The sequence below is a fragment of the Clarias gariepinus genome, chromosome 10 (assembly GCF_024256425.1).
Source record: "Clarias gariepinus isolate MV-2021 ecotype Netherlands chromosome 10, CGAR_prim_01v2, whole genome shotgun sequence".
NCBI classification, from domain to species: domain Eukaryota; kingdom Metazoa; phylum Chordata; class Actinopteri; order Siluriformes; family Clariidae; genus Clarias; species Clarias gariepinus.
Window position 1 is genome coordinate 19,112,424 of NC_071109.1, and position 17,434 is coordinate 19,129,857.

The following is a 17,434-nucleotide window of genomic DNA, read 5'->3' on the forward strand; positions in this document are numbered from 1 at the left end:
GGTTTACATTGGCCTGAGTAAGTTTGCCTGAGAACAGGTAACTCCCAAATGATCTCAGCTGTTTTTTTTTTCTGACTCTCCCTTTTAGTGGAGAGTGTATATGTATCTCCCTTAGAATGTCTATCCATGCCCCTCCCACAGGTCAGAGCGACAGTGGCCCCACCTCCTCCCCAGTCTCTATAGTAATCTCCCCAGCCTCTCCGGTCTCCAAGCCTTCGAGAAGCCACACACCACAAGGTGGTCACTGCTTGCTTGCCTGCCCCTAGTGGCACAGCTTGGCACGAACTAGCTCTGTACCCTCCTCCTTCTCACTCATGCATTCACCACTGACTCATTCTTTATGCCTTGTATTTACAAGGTTTATTCACAAGTGGTAGCCTTTCAATCTCCCTCACTCCTTTTCTTGACTTTGTTTTTTGCACTGAGATGGGGCATCCACAATGTATATGCACTATTAAGAAACTGCCATGTTTCTATTGAGGTTTAAGAGTTTGCCTGCTTTCTTGAATTTGACTAGCTCTTTGGCAACTAACTGTATGATACTGTATGTCTTTGTGCAACTTTCTGACTCTATTAAATGTGCTGCCATTTTGGCTGAGACTGTTGACTGTTGTGATTATGATTTAAGAAGAACTTACTCTGGATATGTTTATAATGTAGTGTTGGAAAGAAATATCTTAATTAGTTTGAAATGACTGTAACATTTTTTTGCTGCTTGTAGCTGAACTGTAAAAGATGTCTTTGTTTCCTGTACTAAACATGTTGTAGGATCCACTCTAACGTAGATCCCATGTTGTCTTCATTCCCCCTCATTTTTCTGCCCTGGTCTGTCTGTCGGCCCTATAGACAAACGTTCCTCCTCTACTACAAACCTCAAACAGCCTACAGACTCTGCTATCAGCAAGCGCCTATCCTCTTCCTCTGCAGCTCTCCTCAACTCTCCTGACAAAAGTAAGTTTTCCCTGACTCATGTTCCTCAGAAACTGACCCCCTGCCAGTGTGTTTACCTCCTATCTCCCTTCATGCAGGATGTCTGCAGTTTTCAGTGTTATTCAGGGGTAACAACAAGACATGGATGGTAACTCTTTGCAAGTGCCATTCTTGCATGTCTCTAAATCAAAACCTGTCCACTGATTAAATGAAATTCCTCTGTTAATGGGATCTAACTGGAGAATAATCACTAGGGAAAGGCATTTATGTGTCTTTTGCTTCACACTGGTTCTCTGGATTATTTTACCTTCTATGGTTGTTTTGGATGTATTTGTTTGGCAATTGATTTGATTAGGATACCAATGCTATGACTGTTTTAGATTCACTCTGCCTGAAAGGCTATACTAATGATACCTGTGGTAGTGCTGTTTTTCTCTACAGCTCTGTTTCCTCTAGAGGGATCATTCAGTAGTGACTCAGCTAATTTCAGCACCAGCACTATTTGTGTTGGATACGATTGATTTCCTTCCCTTAAGAACACTACACACTTTCTTTCATGGGATGGGTACCAGAATGCAGTTCCTGAAATCATATCACATTGATGAAATTATATTTTTTTATTATTGTTATGATTTTTTTGGGGGGGGAGTGGGGGGGGGGGTTACTCACCATTTGTGTTAATGTAATTAGGAAGAAAAAGCTCACAGATTCAGAATATTCTGTTCCGGCACACAGATCAGGGAGAGTGAATCACATACTTTTGATCCTTAAAAGATAAAGTGCTACAGGTGTAGGTATCATATCCAAACTCATTCAACTGTAAATGGCAATAAAATCAATATAGTTTTACTAGTCTAATAAAAAAAATCAATTTGGTGCCAACTCTTGAACAAAAAAGGAGTAGAAAATATACTCTCAGTAGGTATCAAACAAACAGATAAAACATAACAGCTGAAACATCATAGAACCGTTGCTCCGTTTATTAAATCTCTGTTTTAGATTGTGAGATCTGTCTGTTTTGTAGGTGCAAAGCGGAGGAGTTCATCTTTGAACCGGTTGCCTAGCAATGTCCCTCGGGTTTCTAAGGAAGTGCATAAGCAGCTTCAGGTGGAACGGACAGGTGCAGGTTTTCCCGCTCTTCCCTTTTTGTTTAGTGGTTTTATAGAAGCTAAATAAAAATCAGAAGGATATCCAGAGATTTTCATGAAGTTAAGCTTGCCTGCCATTTATACAAAATAAAGTCTGACAGTGGTGTTGGTGAGGCCTACTTCTTCTATAATTTGCCAGTTACAAGTAAATAGGGAAAGATTGTTTAATAGTCTGTGATAGTTAATAGTCAGATCAATCTAATTCCGTGTTTTAATTATTATTTTTTAAATAACTACATAGTGGATAAGTCATAACACTTTTAAAAAACAGTTTCAATTCTATATGTAGGACATGTTGCAGTTTATAATAAAGTAATGCAAATTACAATAGTGCAACAAACCTTTAATTGCCGTAACTATAGCTCACTTTACTCGTTCTGAATTTTGCCACATCACAACATGTGGAAACACTAATGGATGTAAGAAAACCATCAAGTTTCCTGTTAAACATATAAAAAGAAAAAAAAGCCTAATATAGCATTGTGTTTTACATTCAAATATGTATATTTTTGTCTAATGCAAAGAATAGTACAGCTTATAGATGAAACGTTGACCAACAGCTTTATCAAGGTCACAAACACAATGATCATGTACTTGTTTGTTTCCCTTTATCTGTATGAATAGCTTACAGTACTTAACTAATTAATCATGAATTCATTACATTTTGTTATTCCTTAATTAACCATTAAGTTATTGCGATTAGTGCATGTTTTAGTCAGATCAAATGGGTTTTTCAGAAAACCAAAGTTGTTGCATGTGTGGTGCGCTAGCTACAGTAATTTTAGCTGAATTTAAAATTTTCCCAGACATGTAGAAGGTGGGGCTTGCCACAGAGTTTACTGTGCAGATAAACCACAAAGCCTTCTGCATTATTTTTACTACAAAGGTGCTTGGTATAAAGCAGGTGACTGAACAGTACGAAGAAAGCGAACCATAAAGAGGAGAAATTTATTTTTTTTTAAAAACAATACATTTTGCTGTAGTCTGTTGAAGTAATTTTATATTTAAATCCCTTAACCTAAAACTTAAAAGTCTTGCTAAACACTTCCTTTAAATAACAAAATTAAAAGGTTCACATGCTCCTACAAACTAGACTACATTCCTTACTAGGCTTTAACTCTGTGGGTGATGATTGTCTTTAGACCCTGTCCTGAAGAAACGGAGCTCCTCCCTTTCCCGAGTGGGGAATAAAACTCCACCCACTGGCAAACCAGAGAAACCTGCACCCATTGAATCAGGTGCTTCGTCTCATGATGAGCGTTTCTAATGCTTCTCTGTGGATCTTCCTAACAATGAATGTAAAAATTCTGTATTGAGCTGCCTGCAATGCTCCTTAACCTACTGCAGCTTGATGATCTAACTTACAATCGCAGCTTGATGATCTAACTTACAATCGCAGCTTGATGATATAACCCAGTATTTGAGCATGATGACATTTTACCCAAGTCAACAGAATGGCTCCAAATTATTAAAAGAATGTCTCTTGATGTTCGTTTGAAGCCAGTGTTAACAATCACTGTTTTCCCTTCTGTCACTTCTTGTACCAGCAAATAACAATGTCTTTTTTTTCTTTATGCAAATGTTTTCACAAAGCAGTTTTTCCAGGCCTATGGACACTGCTGTTTTGTGCGTCCTGGTGTCTGCTGTGCATGCTGATGTCATAACTGCTCATTTCTCTCCCTGAGCTCTTGACTAAGAATCACAACTTCATATACTAACCTACTGATTGTTTATGGACACAGCATTTTTTTTGTCTTCTAGAACGCATACATGTGTGCGTGTGTGTGTACCAGTTTAATTCTTTTATAGAGCTCTTGCTCACTTTCATTTGATCTCCCTCTGAACATGTGATCCACGTGCACTTTTACTTTCACCTCCTGTCATTCTTTAAATCTAACTCCACTTTAAATACTTTAAATCCAGCACCACCTCTTGACTAAAGCACAATCACGTCATATTGACATCTTATTATTATTTTGAAATATTTTAGCTTTCCCCGTGTCACTCACCCTTTTCACAGCACTGTGTTTACCCTTCAACATTTCTATCTCTTTTTCTGTTTTATTTTCTTATTTTTATCGGTGTTGCCATGCTGCGTGTGCGTGTGTAGCCCAACGCCCATTGGCCAGTCCCATGGACAGCAGTGTCCTCAGTCGTCTCCTCACCCCTACCCAGGCCTCTCTAGCTAGGAGCAAGAGTGCAACAGCGCTTTCAGCCCATGGAGCGGATGAGACAGGTAACCTAGAGAAAATCTAGAGAAAGTGAAGGGAACCAATTCATGTAGAAAAGTGATGGTTGTGGTGTTGGTGGTGATTTTTTATTTTTTTTTTTGCAATGGTGTTCTGTGCCGCGTGCAGTGATCAAGCATGCTTGTAAACTTCAACGTAAGCAATCATCCCTATGAAATTCATTCAAGTCATTGGACACTCAATGTAACTTGATTTGGAATGTTTGCTGAATTCAAATTAGGGATAATTGATAACTTGGGTTTATGTGCTGTTTGGTTTTGTTTGGTTTCACATTGCACTTATTAAATTAGACCTGCCAAGTCAGATAGTTGTTACCTGCCTAAATACACCGGGGAAAAAATGTGCCACGTTTCAAATTCGATTCTAAATTTTGTGAATTCTGTGAATTTTTACTACTCAGTTGAGCTTTAAACAGGATTTAAGGATTTAAGGATTTTATGGTTCACAGTTTCAAATTTTTATTTTTATAATTTCTCTGGTAGATAGAAACTGAAATGAAGCTAGAGTGTCTGGATCAGCTCTTATCTCGGATAATTGCATAGCTATAAGTAAGATTTGAAGGCTGTCTGGCTGTCACCTTGAAATAGACCCAAGCGCAACCTGAATCAGTGCCAGCTTATCAATTATACTCAAGTGTTTATCTCTGTTCATTGTAATATTGATTATACCAAATGCGTATTCAGCTGCTCTCGGGTTATTTCTGTTGAACCGAATCCATCCGGCTTCTACGGGAGTAGTTACAAATAAATCTTTTTATTGCATTGTTCCTGTTGTGTGGTGGATGCTATCAGCAGACTCGATACTTTAATCATGCAAATATAGGTCAAGAGCTTCAGTGTTAATGTTCACACCAGACAAAAGAATTTAAAAAAGTGTGATCTGTGTGACTTTTTAACTGCAGCATGGATATTGAGCCCAGAGGGGCTGGTTTGAGTATTTTAGAAACTGCTGATATCCTGGGGATTCACACACTCACAACAGTCTGGAGAGTTTACACAGAATGGTGCGAAAAACAATAAAAATTGTACAAGTGACAGCTCTGTGGGTGGAAACTGCTTGTTAATAAGAGCAGACAGAAGAAAATGACTAGATTGGTTTAAGCTGACAAAAAAAAACGTAAAGTAACTTGTGACTTTTACGCAGCATTGGTGAGCAAAATGCATCTCAGCATGCACAAAAAGAATTGTCCCTTCAGGTGTGTGGGTCTCAGCAGCCACTCCTGTCAGTGAAGAACAGGAATCTAAGGCTATTATGGGTACTTACCTAAACTGTAGAGTTAAAGACATTTCTTTTAAATATGTTTTCTTACATTTCTAACTGTTAGATTTGAGTAAGTCTTGGTGTTCTTGGTTGACATGAGAGGAATCTGATGTGTCTTGGCTTGGTGTTGCCCATCCAGCTCAAGGTATAATGTTTGAGATGCTTTTTTCTGAACCACCCATCAGCTCAGAACAGTCTGGTCATTTTTCTTTAATCCCTCTCATTAACAGTCTTGGTGTTTATTTTTTTTTATTACTCTGTGGAAATTCTGAAAACTTGTGACACCCTTATTTTAAGACAAATGGTTTTAAATTGTTTCTTTGTGTGTTTTGCGGTGTCATATATTTGAGGGCTGCTCATCATTTAAGGCTTGAGGATTTGCTTTGGTGTATCAGGTGTTCAGTGTGTGTGTGCTACTTACGAGCTGCTCATTCCTAGTGATTGTTGTTGGGATGCTAGTGCACCTATCCCCGTGTGTTTGTGTGTGTGTGTGTGTATGTGTGTGTATATATATATATATATATATATATATATACACACAAATCTTCCACCAGCCCATCTTGCCCACCCAGGCCAATCATTGTTTGCTCCTGAATCAGTGGCAAAACCTCCTCCATTACTCAGTATAACTCTAACGCATAGCAAACTGTTTTGTGCTCTTATCATCCCCATCCTCTCTTTCCTCTTTCCTCCTCCTGCTTGTGCCTCACCCACCGGCCTGCTTGTGGTTCTTTTCCTGGCTCCACCTGGCCCATATTTGGCTGACCATGTCCTTTATCAGAGTCTCACCTGTGTCCTCGATCAGTGTCGTCCACGCCGGTGCCGCCCTCCCCTCGTGGTCCCCTGCGAAGTCGCAGCACCGACCGCCAAAAAAACACCCCCAGTTCTACCTCAGCTTCATCTGACTCCATCTCTAATATCGCTCAGGTGAGCTAAGTAGTATGTCTACTATTCAATATTCTCGTGTCTAATGATACTTAAACTTGGTGGTTGCATAGAAAGTTTGTGCTAAACACTAATGTATTCTTCATTTCCCCAAGGGTATCTCATGTGTCATACAAGGATAAACTAATAAAGGGTTCAAATATCTGAGTTATCACTCACCCTGCCTGTCTTTTCCTGCCTGGAATTAAATTCCATGAAATGGTACATTTACTTTTGTGTTACAGTTTCATAAGCATGCATCCATTTTGATTTGCTTAGCAAAGCAGGCTTGTCATTTTGTTCTGATACTAATCAGGGAACTGTCCTATCTCTCGAGTCCTATCAGGTAAAAGCTGAAGCATGCGCCAAGAGTCAGAGAAAACAGATATCTGGTAGTCAGTAACTTTTTCAGGTGCAGTTTCATTCGTCAGTGATTAACTGGGAATAAAAATATTATTTTGTGTAGCCAAATTTTATTAGAAACCAGTTAATAATAAAAAGCACACTAAGCAAATTAATCAGTATCAGGTGCCGCTAATGTCATTGTGAGATGTTTCGTAGCCTTGCCTGACAAGATCTCACAAGGTAACACACTGGCCCCATTGTTCAGTCTTTAGTCAGAGTGCCATCAGTGCACAAAGCAGCAATCACTGGTTGAATGCAAAGCAGTGCTGGTCACCTCTGGCTCTCTAAGTATATTTAATTTTTTACAGCATAAACAACGGGAATGAAATCATTGCCCATGTTTTCTCTCTACGCTTTTAAAATGCTGATGTTCAAAAGATCCTATACTATACAGCGACCAATCTGACCACATTTACAAGGTAATAAAAACTCTACAAAGTCTTTGGTTTGAAATTGTGATTTACGAGGCAATTAGTAATGACTGCTTTATTAATTTATTGTGCCAAACCACTAATTAGTAGTGCTGTACTTTTCTCTTTGTAATATGGTTTTGGCCTGTAGCTACTGCAGACCATACACAGACATTGTAGTTTTATGATAATATTTGCTGTCATTATGGCTATTTTTATGGTATTTTCACCCCTCTTTTTAGATTAAATTTTTTAGCATGCCTAGAAGTACACATTCCAAAAAAATATCTAATTTCTAAAGATTTTAGATTGCAGCACAGTGTGTACAGGTGGACTGTAAATATGATATTCTAAAAATTTTCATTTTATTTAAGTTTTAAAAATCTAAGTTTTTTCTGTAATATCTAGGCATGCTTAAAGATGAGTATATCCCAGTCTGAAAAGAAGGAAACAAGTAGTCAAAAAAAAAAGTCAGTTCATTTGTAACTGTGGTGCCAGCGGAAATGAATATCCTGCTTGTGATCTGCATAAAAGCTAATCAGCGTGTAATGTTTTTTTTTTTTTTTTTATGATCAGAGGGTATACCTGGTGCAGTTCTTTATTGAACACTTCTTTGTCGCAACAAAGTGTGTTTGAATTGGAAGAGAAGTCCAAGGAAGGTCACAAGTGTTGGCCATCGAGCAGGAGCCACACACCTCTTTACATTTACGACCTTCAAAAATATCTGCACACTTTTGCCCACACTGTGGACAATCTACAAAAGCTTTCACCCTCTAGTCCTGATCTTTCTTCTTCTGACTTTCACCTGTTTGGTCCCCTGCAAACATGCATTCATGTCTCGCAGATCAGCCAAAAACATTTTTAAAAAGTCTCCTGCCTCGATGTTAAGTCAGAAAAGCCGGCCAGATGTGGGAAGGTCACGATGACTCGCTTGTGGCCAAACCGAAAGTAATGTTGACTCGCACCTCAAGCCGATCTTAAACCTCATATGCAAAAATTAATGTAAATTCATTTTTGTTCATCCATTTTAGAATAATTCTGCCTTTTATTTCTTGCATGTCTATATAAAGAGATGCCAAACACTCCCTGTTTTTGTTATAAATCATGATTTGATTTATCCAGGGCCTCTGTCCCACTATCCTATGCCTTTGTCCCACTGCCATTGAGTGACCTTGCCCTGATTCTGGAAATTATGTCCTGTGTATTATAAATAGATGGACTTTAGCAGTCTGATACAGTACATTCACCTTGACATTGTCAGCTGTTGTGTAGTAAGAAACTGGACTAATGGGTATATTGATATCACAAAAAGTCAGAGATTTAATATTTTTAAGTATTTGCTTTAGGGTTATAAACTTTAGTCTGGTAACTCAACAAGCAGTAACCTGAGGTGAATTCATCCCTCATCATGGTTTTTCGGCTAGTCTTTCAGACTTGGGTTTTTTTGTATTATGTTTATGTAGGGTTATTTTATTATTATTATTATTTTTACTTTAATATTTATTGGGATTTTGTGTAGCAAGGCGGAATGAAAAAGTACAGTTTTCATTGTCGTTTATAAAAAAAAAAAACAATATGGACTATTGTATTTTTGTCTTAACTCCACCATTTTCTCTGTTTAAAAAAAAAAAAAAGAAAATTCTCCCCACATCTGATGGCCTGCAACACGCAACATGTAAATAGTAGGGGCAGTGTAGTCAACAGGCATGTCAAAAATGGCATGGCATGGTTGCTTAAGAGTCAATTTCTCTGCTTTTTATTTAAGGTTCTGTCACTTAAAAAAACGAGTCATTTAAGTTCTTTCCATGTACCTGTGTTCGGGATTATGCATTGTGTAACACACATTTTTCCAAACTCATCCTCTGTAATTCCTACATTATTTAAAGGATTTAGAGGTTTAGAGATTTGTAAAGCTTGTACTTCTGCTATAAGGTAGCTCCTTATCTGAAAAGATCATTATTGTGTTGTCTGCCTGTGGAGCATAGACGACACATACAGTAGGTATTACTGTTCATTGTCTCACCTCGTCTGTCAACATCACACTTTTCTGATACCCGCAACTAATTCTACTGTAAATCAAATCGGATATAGTTTCACTTCCCTTTTTAAAAAAAAAAATATTTATTTATGTAATTTTTTTTTATTACGTCAAACCAGATATCTAATGCGTAGGAGCTTATTGAGTACTGTAATTTCTTTTTACTACAGTATATAATTTGGGCAGTCTTCATTCTATGTTTGGAAGCTTTCCTGAGATATTTTAATAGGAAAGAATGCAACAAGTATATAATCTAATCTTTCGTCTAGGGGCAACATTTAAGTTTAATATTTTTACTACACTTTTTTTAAATGTAATTGTAAAGAAGACTAATTCTCTTAATTTGCTTTACAATAACAGCATTAAAATCTTTAATAAAGTAGAATTAAATAATATAAAAGATACTATTCAACTAGTAAAATACTGCCCACCTTTATGAAAACCACCTTTATGAAAACCACTGAAAGTAATGATTTTGTCTAAATGAACATAGAAGCTTCTGTTTTATAAAATTTCAGAACAGTCATGTCTTGGGGTCACATGTAAGATCTTTGTGTCAGATATCATGTTCATCCATGGCATGAAATACATTAATGAACATGACTGGAAAAATGTATTTAGTCCGGTACCTACAGAGTATTTCAGGTCAGAATCTCCCTGATTAGAATATAATGTATAATAATAATAATAATAATGCTGATCTGTAATAGATCAGTGCTTTTTAGTAGTTTGGGGAGATAAAATTACTTTATCTATCTTATGTTTCAACGTTTTTGACTGTGTACGTATCTGTGCATGCAGAAAGCTGAAAAGGACAAGTCCTTCACTTCACCAGCAGCAAAACGTCCTCCTTCCCCTTCCAATGTTTCTAGCCGTCACCGCTCTCCCTCACCAGGCCCACCCGGTGGTCCCAGGAGAGCACCATCACCTGGAGCAGCCAAGTAAGGGCTCTACATTACATCTCCTTACCCATCGTGTTCTCCCTTTCTTTTGGGTTATCCTGACATTTTTTGTGTCTCCTCACTGCGTGTATCTCTTCCAGGCAAAGCCCTCAGTATCGGCCACCGTCTCCCAGTGGGGTGAAGCAGAGGCCTCCATCTCCTCAACCTGTTTCCAAACCTCCACCTGTCCAGAAACCTGCCCTCACTCCGACTGGCCCTCCTATCCTGAGGAAGAGAGAGTCCAAACCCAAAGACGCTTCCCCAATGCCTGCTTTAACATCACAACCTCATGACATGAGCACTGCCAGCCCAGTCCCTAGCACCAAGCCCAAAGATGGTGAGAACTACCTGTTCACATGCATTTACTTTAATCCGTATAGGGTACACGGCTGTGCTCACCAAACTACTGTAGGTCTAAAGGTTGCTGAACGAGAGATTTTATTTTTGTCTTGTTCAAACACACATTTCAACTAAGTAGGAAAAGCCTTTTGTGTGCTGTGTCATGTGAGTTGGGAGAGTCTGAAGGACTGAAATGTACAGAGTTGTGTGGAAACTGAAAAGGAACAACCTTGTGGTTTTGCTAGGATGAAGGCTTGGTTATTATTTCTTGTATAATAACAGTAATATAATAAGAGACTAAGTTAAACATGGTGCCCACAAACAAGCCAACAATAAAAACTGAGAAATATAAAAGGTCTCCACAGATGTAGGGTGTGTTTACAGAGGAAACAAAGAAGGTTTCCAGTTGCATAACCTTTCAAGATTTTTGATTAGGATTTTATTATGAAAAAAATTATCTACAGGAAAATATGCACTTTTTGATCAGTAAAATATATACAGCTTAGTATGCCCTAGAAAGTATAGAAATACCATTTTCAGAAATAAGCAAACCATTCCAGATGTGTTGCTGCACTACTATTTTGAACATAATTCTGCTGTCCGACTGGGTGTTAAAAATTTTGTAAGTGTAAGTGAGAAAGCACTTACTAACTAATACTTACACAGAGAATTGTTCTGTGTACATTCAGTGTGCATTTTAACACGGGCATAACATGTACGTATTTAAGGTATTTTACACAAATACTCAACATGCATCTTCTAAGAAATCTGTATACTTTACTGTATAGACAGCACCCCTGTTGCACTGACCTACTGCGCCCTCTTGTGGGCATATCATGTGTACAGGGGGCAAAAAAGTATTTAGTCAGCCACCAATTGTGCAAGTTCTCCCTTGTAAAAAGATGAGATAGGTCTGTAATTTTCATCATAGGTATACCTCAACTATGAGAGACAAAATAATTTTAAAAAATCAGAAAATCACATTGTAGGATTTTTAATGAATGAATTGGTTAATTTCTCTGTAAAATATGTCTTTGGTCACCTACAAACAAGCAAGATTTCTGGCTCTCCCAGACCTGTACCACCTTCTTTAAGAGGCTCCTCTGTCCTCCACTCGTTACCTGTATTAATGGCATCTGTTTGAACTCGTTATCAGTATAAAAGACACCTGTCCATAACCTCAAACAGTCACACTCCAAACTCCACTATGGCCAAGACCAAAAAGACATTAAAGGAGACCAGAAATTAAATTGTAGACTTGCACTAGGCTGAAAAGACTGAATCTGCAATAGATGAGCAGCTTGGTGTGAAGAAATCAACTGTGGGAGCAATTATTTGAAAACGGAAGACATACAAGACCACTGATAATCTCCCTCAATCTAGGGCTCCACACAAGATTTCACCCCGTGGGGTCAAAAAGATCTGTGTGCAAAAATCCCAGAACCACACGGGGGACCTAGTAAATGACCTGCAGAGAGCTGGGACCAAAGTAACAAAGGCAGTAACATCAGTAACACACTGCACCGCCAGGGACTCAAATCCTGCTTAAGTCAGTAATCTCCAGGCTCGGCTAAAGATTTCTAGAGAGCATTTGGATGATCCAGAAGAGAATTGGCAGACTGTCATATGGTCAGATGAAACTTTTTCGTAAAAACTCAACATGTGTTTGGAGGAGAAAGAATGCTGAGTTGCATCCAAAGAACTCCATACCTACTGTGAAGCATGGGGGTGGAAACATCATGCTTTGGGGCTGCTTTTCTGCAAAAGAACCAGGACGACTGATCAGTGTAAAGGAAAGAATGAATGGGGTCATGTATTGTGGGATTTTGAGTGAAAACCTCCATCAACAAGGGCATTAAAGATGGCTTTGGGAATCATGGCTGGGTCTTTCAGCATGAAAACAATCCCAAACGCCCCACCCGAGCAACAAAGAAGTGGCTTCATAAGAAGCATTTTAAAGTTCTGGAGTGGCCGAGCCAGTCTACAGATCTCATCCCCATAGAAATTTTGTAAAAAGAGTTGAAAGTCCGTGTTGCCCTGCGACAGCCCCAAAACATTACTGCTCTACAGGAGATCTGCATTGAGGAATGGGCCAAAATACCATCAAAATTGTGTGAAATCCTTGTGAAGACTTGCAGAAAATGTTTGACCTCTGTCATTGCCAACAAAGGGTATATAAGTATTGAGATGAAATTTTGTTATTGACCAAAAACTTATTTTTCACCATAATTTGCAAGTAAATTCTTTAAAATTTGTTTTGTGATTTTCTGGATTTTTTTTTTCTTATTTTCTTATTTTGTCTCTCATAGTCGAGGTATTCCTATGATGAAAATTACAGGCCTCTCTCATCTTTTTAAGTGGGAGAACTTGCACAATTGGTGGCTGACTAAATACTTTTTTGCCCCACTGTATGAATAAAAGCTGCTTTATTCAGTGTGTCTGTTTTATAATGCGATAGAAAGTCTTATCTGTTTCTATTCAAACGTCTGCAAGTTGTGTGTTTGTTAAAGGAACTGATCTGACCGTATGACTCTTCCAGATCCTGGTATGAAAGCCATGGCCGGCACTAACTCGGCTGCTGAAGCTGCTAAGATACTGGCAGAGAACAGGCGTCTGGCTCGTGAGCAGAAGGAGAGAGAGGAACAGCTCAGAGTACAGAGAGAGGAAGAGGAGAGGTGAGTGCACACAAAAACGCTATGCTTTTAATCATTTTATCAATCAGACTACTATGGATATTAGATAAACCTTGTAAAAGACATTTCGCCACCTCCTATAAATAATGGTTTGATGTATTGATGGATGGTTGTGATCAAGATTGTTTGCAATTGTTCCACGTGTCACGGATATGGACAAATATGTCATCAGAAATGTGTTTAGACTTAAAATAACAGAAGAAAAGTATAAATTAAATTGCTTAGTACTACAAGCCTCTTGCTAAGCAGTTGGGAGCAGAATCGCTCGGAATTAACACAAGTGCAAGTGATGATAAACCATGGTGGGTTTTTTTTTTTCATGATTACTTTAAATATTTTGACAATATTAAATAACTATATTATTATTATTATTATTATTGTATTTGTATTTCAAAATGATCAATACATTACCAAAGAAAGAGTCTGATTATTCTGTTTTAAAATCTTCTTGTAGCTTTGGCTATCTAAATGCTTCTGAAGAATAGGAGACCACCACTGCACGTGTTTATACGCCATGTTAAAAACAGCAGAAATGATGAGGTTCTGGTTTTGTGGGTGTGAGATCCCAAAGTTGGTGTGGATTGAAATGTGCTTTCCAGTTTAAAAAACACTTTCTATTAAATGACTTTAGGATTTTTTTGTGTAGTCAGAAGTAAAATTGCATGGTTTGGAACATGTTCTTCCATGAGTTTGCAACATCATGCAGGAATGGTAGCTCACTATATGCACTGAAAAGCCAACCAGTTTTCTGGCACTGCAGGCTAAGAAAAGAAGAGGAAAAGCGGCGGGCAGAAGAGGAAAGAGTGAGGCGTTTGGAGGAGGAGAAGGTAAGAGCAGAGGAAAGAAAGAAGGAAGAGGAGGAGCAGGCTCGTAAAGCGGAAGAGGAGAGGGAGAAACTGGAGCTGGAGGAACAACAGAAGCGGGCCGAGTTACAAAAAGAGGCAAGCCATAGTCCATATTTCATACACATCATTCAGATAGCTGAGGCCGATCAGGCTCAATATCGAGTGATCGATTACATGTCCAATTACAGCGAGAAGAGGCGGAAGCAAAGGCTCAGGAGGAGGCAGAGAAGCAACGACAGGAAAGAGAGCGCATCATGCAACAGAATCAGCAAGAGCGCATGGAGAGGAAGAAGGTGAACACACTCATGCCACTTACTTAAAACACCCTCACTTTGGTCACATTTCATTGTTTAGGAGATTATAGTCATTTTTTTAGGTTACTGTATGAGACCCAAATTATTAGTAATGCAGTTTTCATGATTTCCTATTATCTCCCATGATCTTCAAGTATTGCCCAAATCTAAAAGAGAAACAACCTGAGCAAAAGCGTGTCACATGACTGCTGAGTGTCACTGACCGAGTTACATTCTTAATCAGTTTGCCCTTTAGACAGCCAAGCAGGAGGTTTTTTTTGTACAAATTATTGGACTAGTATTTCATCTTCATTTTTCTTCTGGAGCTGAGTTATTTTAATTATGCAATTTAATTGATCTTAAGTTTGTCAATTCAATTCATTGATGAATAAATGGGTTAGTACAAGATTCGGAATTGATTTACCTGTTTTAAATTGTTTAGGTAAACTTGCACATATTAAATGCTCTAAAATTAAAACAACCCGCTTGTATCTTTCACAGAGGCTCAAATTTTATCGCTTCCCCATCTTTTAAATTTGTGTGGTTTCTGCGATGCCATCACCTACTGGACTTGCGTATAGAGCAGAAGATCGACATAAAAAAGACTTTCTATCGGACATGACTTTTAAAGAATTAGTAATACAAGTTTGACTCGACAGTTTACTTATGATTTCGTCATTTTATTCAGGAACACACTCAAGCTCAGAACTGTGGTTGGAAATTGCCATTAAAGAAAATGGAAACATTTTTTACATGGAAACAATAGAGAGAGACCCTTACATTTGTTGCAAAGATTACATTTTCCCCAATCATATACTGTAGCAATGACATATAGCATTATGATCAAAATAATTGCATCAGATTTTTGTGTATACTACCAATCAAAGGTTTGGACACACCTTCTAACTACATGGACTTAACTGATTTTTATTTTTTTCTACACTGTAAAACAATGCTGAAGGCATCCAAAAGGCATGCAGTAATCTTCTTTTGAACAGTTGATATTAAGATGCGTCTGTTACTGTAAAGCTTCATATCAACCCTAATCTGAGGTTTGTTTATTGAGAGAGATTTTGCTTCATCAGAACCAGGTACAACATGGTGCTTAATGGGTTTTGCAAATGCCCTTGACAATACTGTTCTTGCAAGAACTGTTCCAGAACAGCTGACCAGACTGCTGTTGTTAATGTTATTTAATTATTTTATGCCACATATGATTTATTATTCTTGTGTCCAAATTTTAACTAGTTCTATATATACACCCTATAGTTTACAATAATCAGCAGTGTTATTGATCAATAAAAGCAGTAGATTATGATGGGACTGGGGGGCACATATTTTAAAGCAATGCAGAAGCTGGGAGCATAATTATTTAGTCGAATTGTAATTCTAATTCAGACATAGGTTTTGCATTGCTTTTATGTTTGTATAACTTTAAACATAATTTCAATTTATTACCATTTTTTTTTAGAGAATCGATGAAATTATGAAAAGAACCAGAAAAATGGACCAAAATGATTTCAAGGTGAGTCTACTTATGTTCATCTAATTACGCTTTTAAACTGACCCTATGGGGCCTTTTAATTTGTGACTCTTTCTCTTTTGCAGGGTAGCGATGAGCGAGGCATTCCAGATGAGAATGGTGATGAAGTTATTGACCAGCTAAACTGTGAAACCAAGGGTAAGGGTTTATACACGTCATCCGCACATTGCATTTACATGGAAGTTATTTGCTTTTTAAAATTCACACGTTTCTGATTTTGCCGAATATCAGAGGACCAACCTGTACCATCAGAGCTCGACGCAGAGGTCACCGACCTGTCCGACAACCAGGAGAAAGACACGTCTCTAGAAGGCCAGCTGAAATCCCAAGAGCCGCTTGACGGTGTGAATGAACAGACCAAAGTGGATGACAAAGAAAACAACAATGGCCTCAGTGCAGCGCAGCCTACGGCCATCAGGTGCAGAAAATGTCATCATCTCTTTGCTGTTTATCACTTGTGATCTTTAATCTTAGACCCTGTTGACACCAGATCATTTTGATAAAGTGTATTAACACTAGTCCTGCATCTCCAGTTTAATCAGTGCATTGCCTATTACATGGAAAAATGACTCATGATACAGTACTTCACCACCAGCTAACTGTAAACATGGATCATTTAAAATTGTGTAAAAATTGACACTTGATTCAGTAGTGCAGTATTGACAAATGGCCTTACCAAATCTGTGCCAGATTTTCAGAGAAATCTGACTGAACAGATGGTCTTTCCTTATATGGTGTGAGTCAACAAATGTAGCTTGGATGTCTTAACAAGCGGCAATTTCAAACCAGGTTTAATTCTGATACTCATGACACACATGGCCAGGTGTCTTGGAAAACATTACGTAATGTGTTAGACGTTTAATTCTGATACTCATGACACACATGGCCAGGTGTCTTGGAAAACATTACGTAATGTGTTAGACGTTCAGGGCATCTCTTTGTACACCTTGCTGTGATGATTTTTCCTCACATAGAACTCACTTCAACATGTTTTAATTAAAGTTGTTGGTTTATAAAATTTTTACTAACAAAAGCTTTATTTCGGTCTCCTCTAGTAATTCTTATCAGAAGACACCTCTGGAGTTTATGAATGAGGACTGTAAACAAGGGCTGAATGGAAAAGCAGGGTCCTGGAGCTTTGAAGAGATTATAGATCTGGGGGTTCACACTAAAGGCCGGCCGCTCGTGGAGCCTGGTGCCTGTAATCAGGATCTAATAGATTGTGGTATTGGACCTGAAGGACCCAGAGTGGGCTTTGATGACAAGTCTGCCCCTCTGAACTCCCTCCATCCAGCTCAGCCTATTGAAGCCATGTCTGGTAAGGCGTTTTTATGATTAATATATTTCAAATATTGTCTATCCTTAATGAAGCTTTGTGTTAATTTGCTTTGTCTTTTCTTCATTGTTCTCTCTCTT

General features: G+C 38.2%; 1 protein-coding gene across 11 annotated transcripts in view; it reads left to right on the forward strand.

Moving 5' to 3' along the window:
- map7d3 (MAP7 domain containing 3) overlaps positions 1 to 17,434 on the forward strand; it is a 34,200-nt gene that overhangs the window by 13,611 nt on the left and 3,155 nt on the right. For 2 of the 11 annotated variants that reach the window (XM_053506027.1, XM_053506028.1), the window contains 15 exons: positions 142 to 237; positions 847 to 951; positions 1,955 to 2,050; positions 3,221 to 3,316; positions 4,189 to 4,314; positions 6,369 to 6,514; positions 10,166 to 10,305; positions 10,407 to 10,642; positions 13,184 to 13,319; positions 14,098 to 14,278; positions 14,371 to 14,475; positions 15,947 to 16,000; positions 16,084 to 16,156; positions 16,250 to 16,436; positions 17,074 to 17,336. In XM_053506027.1, the coding sequence (XP_053362002.1) occupies positions 142 to 237; positions 847 to 951; positions 1,955 to 2,050; positions 3,221 to 3,316; positions 4,189 to 4,314; positions 6,369 to 6,514; positions 10,166 to 10,305; positions 10,407 to 10,642; positions 13,184 to 13,319; positions 14,098 to 14,278; positions 14,371 to 14,475; positions 15,947 to 16,000; positions 16,084 to 16,156; positions 16,250 to 16,436; positions 17,074 to 17,336 (2,040 nt within the window). The remainder of the gene's footprint in view (positions 1 to 141; positions 238 to 846; positions 952 to 1,954; positions 2,051 to 3,220; positions 3,317 to 4,188; positions 4,315 to 6,368; positions 6,515 to 10,165; positions 10,306 to 10,406; positions 10,643 to 13,183; positions 13,320 to 14,097; positions 14,279 to 14,370; positions 14,476 to 15,946; positions 16,001 to 16,083; positions 16,157 to 16,249; positions 16,437 to 17,073; positions 17,337 to 17,434) is intronic. The other 9 variants (XM_053506029.1, XM_053506032.1, XM_053506033.1 and 6 more) reach the window with 9 other exon arrangements.